This window comes from Coregonus clupeaformis, chromosome 29 (genome assembly GCF_020615455.1).
Source record: "Coregonus clupeaformis isolate EN_2021a chromosome 29, ASM2061545v1, whole genome shotgun sequence".
NCBI lineage: Eukaryota > Metazoa > Chordata > Actinopteri > Salmoniformes > Salmonidae > Coregonus > Coregonus clupeaformis.
In genome coordinates this window covers 45255988-45260622 of record NC_059220.1, presented here as the reverse complement: position 1 = coordinate 45260622, position 4635 = coordinate 45255988, and the positions used below count along the sequence as shown (strand labels likewise).

Genomic DNA, 4635 nt, shown 5'->3' with positions numbered 1-4635 from the left:
GCTCTGCACAGTCCAACAACATCTCCTCCTGTGGCTGACAAAGACCCCAATTAACCCCCCAAATCCTACACGGCAGCCACTCTAAACACACGCACAAAGAGAGCACACACACACACACACACACACACACACACACACACACACACACACACACACACTTGAGTCCTCTGTCGTAGCGTGACAGCTGTATGGCCTTGTCTTTATTCATTTGGCACTAATTGAGCCCGTTCCGCTGGGTCAGACCTTGCTCGCAGTTGTGTAGCCCCATCCCATGGTACTTCGTTGTTTCCTGCATGAGTGTTTTATTATTCGAGTGACCATGAAAAAAGTATCTCGACATTTGAAAAAGGATGGGGGAATAATTTATTCCTTCCATGCTTTTATTTCACACTAATATTGTCCGTTTGGATGTAATTATTAATTCAAGGTGAGAGACAAATGCTGTATTCAATGCAGTGTGTTGTCTTTTTCACAAAATGGATCCTGTAATCATTGCTGCAAAACCCTCATGCTAGCAAATAATAGGAGTTTAAGTGCTGTGGGCATTGAGATATAATACAGTAATAACAACCATGGAGCGTGTTCCTTGCATCAGCACAAAAATATTACTTTGGGTCCCTCTAGAGTAGTAAGAGTGAAGAAGGTCTGATTGTTTTTTATTAGTTTCATATTCATTGAAATGCAGAAGGTTGATGGACTTCACATGATTCACTTCTAGATATGTGAGATTGCAAAAATGACACCATTCAAATAGACAAATGCTTTTCAGGCTTCATTTTTTTTTATCAGGTTAATTTCAGAATGGTTGAAATGATTGCCCCGTAATAATTACAGCCTTCCTCAGATACCTCACATTGAATGAGGGCACATTCTTACTCCTGCCAGTAGATGGCGGTGAGACACCTCTGCCCTAGTTATCTGAAAATCAGTATGCCACAGAAAAAGAAAAAAGAAAAACAACTTTCACTGCTTGCCAGCGCAATACTGTTACTGGTTTGCTGGACAGCTAAACAGATTATGGCACTAGACTCTCAATCGCGTGAAAAACGAATGCAGTTGAAACACAATATTGAACTCTGCATAGACAAAATTCAAGACAAGCTGTTCATTCTAAGCCAAGACATATGGAGGTGTCCAGAGCTTGCGTATGGGGAGAAACAGTCACACGACAGGCTCGTTCGTTTTTTCTCTGATGATAACTTATGGGACGTTGAAAGTCACTACAAACTGCCTACCGCAGTTCGGGCGACATGGGGTCCATTTGGTGGCAAAGACGGCGACAAAGCTTTGAATGTGGGCTTCCTATGTGAGTACGACGCGTTGCCAGGTATTGGCCATGCATGTGGACACAACCTTATAGCAGAAGTCGGTGTGGCTGCTGCACTTGGGCTGACAGGTGCATTAGAATTAGTAAGAGAACCAACTGACTGTCAGACTCCTCTCCGTGTAAAGGTAAATTTTGCCTGCAGCGAGTGCATATATTGTGGCATTAAAGGTGTGTCCATTTGTCCAGTTACTCAATTATTGTGCATGGACAAAATGTCACCATTTGCCGTTTGAATAAATTATTGATTGACTAAATTGCCTCAGTAAACACAGCCATTTATCATTGCCATAGGTGACAGTTCTTGGGACCCCAGCAGAAGAGGATGGAGGAGGGAAGGTCGACCTCATCCTGGCTGGGGTGTTTGAAGACATGGATGTTGTCTTCATGGCTCACCCCGCTCAGCAGGATGTTGCCTTCCTACCCTGTGTATCCATTACTGAGTAAGATTCTGTTTCCGCCGTCTGTATCCAATTCCGGTTAACAACATTTTAACTAACCATTATATGCTTCCATTTTGTTTCAATCTTGGTTAATCTATTCTCAGTGTGACAGTGAAGTACCATGGGAAGGCGTCTCATGCTGCAGCGTACCCCTGGGAGGGGGTCAATGCCCTGGATGCAGCAGTGCTGGCATACAACAGCCTGTCAGTTCTGAGACAGCAGCTAAAGCCAGACTGGAGACTCCATGGTAAATAATGAATGAGAGAGGCTCATGGACTCATTAACTCCTACTGTCATATACCTGCATGCAGGGGCGCAACTTTCACTGGGGATGGGGGACATGTCCCCCCCACATTCTGAAATTGCATTTTTCCTCCCCCCCAGTTTTATAATTAGAATGTGATACAAAACAAAGCCAACGGTGTGCTTTAGGACCATTCGGATGCCTCCGAGTGGTCGGGTAGGCTGTTTGGAGTGTTTATCTAACTGGATAAAAAAAATATATATATATATATAAATTATTATGTACCCCCCACTTCTAAAACAAAGTTGCACCCCTGCCTGCATGTGTGGGCATAACCATTGGAAGTAATGTTTTGATTTTATGTTCTTTAAAGAGATATTTTGCTATTCACCTGTTGCGCCTGTGCAATTATGTATCAGGTCTTTGTGTACACCATTGATGGCTTCATACAGTAACAGCTGTTGAACAAACCACCATACCTGGCTGATCCACAGTCTCTGTGTACACCTCTTCCTTATCAGACATAAAGGTTAAATTGGTTTTTTCTTTGTCTTCTTCTACAGGCATCATCAAACATGGTGGAGTGAAGCCTAACATCATCCCAGCCTACACCGAGCTGGAGTATTACTTGCGCACTCCACTGGTCAGGGACCTGTCTGACCTCAAAGCCAAGGCAGAGGCCTGCTTCAGGTCAGCTGCCATGGCAACTGGTTGCCAAGTAAGCATGCTCCAAATAGCAATTGTCCCTTGTTTACCATCAAGATCAAGGGAAAAAATGTTGGTGGGTTAATCGTGTACGTTTATTTTTCCATAGGTGGAGATAACTTATCCAAACCACACATATTCCAACATACTTCCCAACACCACCCTTGCACAGCTCTACGAAGATAATGGTAGAGCCTTGGGGATTGAGTTTGTGGAGGTGCAGAACAATTTCTCAGGTAGAAAAAAATGAAATAATAATAAGTGTAGAGATAATAGAGTAGTATTACTGGAGATGAGCACTTGCCTACATAGTCTGGTCTATGTCTTGGCAGGTTCCACTGACTTTGGCAACGTGTCATTTGTCGTCCCTGGGATACACCCTTTCTTTTACATTGGCACCGATGCACTGAACCATACTGAGGAGTATACCGCAGCTGCAGGTAGGATCCAGTAATAAACAGGGATGGGTACAGCTCAACTTGATTTCAACCTATTTTAAGCTCTACAAAATAAACTGTGAATACAGAAAATGGATACAAAATGGACCCTGATACATTTGTTTGACATCAATTTGTTCAAACAGACTGATTTTCTGACCATTAGGACATTATTCACATCAGTGAATGCCTCTTCCATTGAACGGTCCAGGTGCAGAAAAGGCCCAGTTTTACACACTCCGGACGGCCAAAGCCCTGGCCATGACAGCTGTGGACGTGCTGTGCTGCCCTGAGATGCTTCACAAGGTGAGGGAGGAGTTCTCTGAGGCCAAACTGAAGCAGGAGCAAGGACTGAAAGACGAGGACACTACTGGCTCCACACATTCATGAAAACAACATGGATGACCTCATTAACAGGAAGTATTGATTCAAGCTACCTCCAATCAGAGGCTGCTCTGCAATCAGTGCCAAGCTGCTCATGATTTTTGAAGAATGGTAATCATTGTTATCAATAAAGCAATTCTAATACACCATAAAGCAAAGTTTCTAATGAGACACTACAGCATTGCAATTACTGTAATATGTCAATTTACATTACTTTACTATGCAGTAGGCTAGTTCAAAACGTGTTCTTCCATTTCAGATGCAATGACTTTCTCTTTCTCAGAAAACATCACATTTATTAAACATGTTTAACAATGATCATAACATAGCTTTACAAAGGTGTGTTGAGTGATTATGCTCATTGATTATAAAAATAAGGGGTATTTGGAGACATGATCTCTCCTAGTAAGACAATAATATATCCATCCTGTAGCTATATAAGAGGTTACCTACTAGGTTATTTATTCAAACGCATTAAAGTGGAAAAATACTAAAACCTGAAACAACTAATACAGTGAATTTCACATAATAATATACAAGAGGAGACATTAACTTCAAAAGTATCAAAATAGTGAAAAAGAAAACAGTCTAAAGTGATTTGTACATTTGGCTTCAAATAACCTAAATGTAGTACTGTAGTAGTCACTAGTAGTGAATTGTTATGTGTTCCTTATTTATTAGTGTCACATGTAGTTGTGCTGTTGACGCAAAAATTATGACAAAGTGAAATGGTTGCTTATTACCAACAAACTAGTGTTTAAGATTAGAAGCAACGATACATAACATCCAAATAGTGTGTTCATATTACAGAACTGCAAATATGAAAATAAAAATTTAAGATATCACCTGAAATTCAGGCTTTAGAGTTTAACAGGGGCTAGCACTCTCCGGGGCACTATCTAGTCATAGTCATGCTAAGTCACTAATATATATATATATATATATATATATATATATATATATATATATATTAATAATAATAATAATAATATGCCATTTAGCAGACGCTTTTATCCCAAAGCGACTTACAGTCATGCGTGCATACATTTTTTTTTGTGTATGGGTGGTCCCGGGGATCGAACCCACTACCTTGGCGTT

General features: G+C 41.0%; 1 protein-coding gene across 2 annotated transcripts; it reads left to right on the top strand.

Annotated features, from left to right (window-relative positions):
* The first annotated feature begins 950 nt into the window (after positions 1-950).
* Positions 951-4469, top strand: LOC121544417 (peptidase M20 domain-containing protein 2-like). Of its 2 annotated transcripts, none has more exons than XM_041854355.2 (7): positions 951-1452; positions 1619-1767; positions 1872-2014; positions 2575-2729; positions 2826-2952; positions 3049-3156; positions 3365-4469. In XM_041854355.2, exons 1-7 carry the CDS (start codon positions 1018-1020, stop codon positions 3541-3543), a joined length of 1296 nt encoding a protein of 431 aa, XP_041710289.2. In that variant the 5' UTR covers positions 951-1017; the 3' UTR covers positions 3544-4469. The 2 variants fall into 2 exon arrangements, with proteins under 2 accessions (XP_041710289.2, XP_041710290.2); XM_041854356.2 differs by having other exon boundaries at positions 3320-3452.
* The last annotated feature ends 166 nt before the right edge of the window (positions 4470-4635 follow it).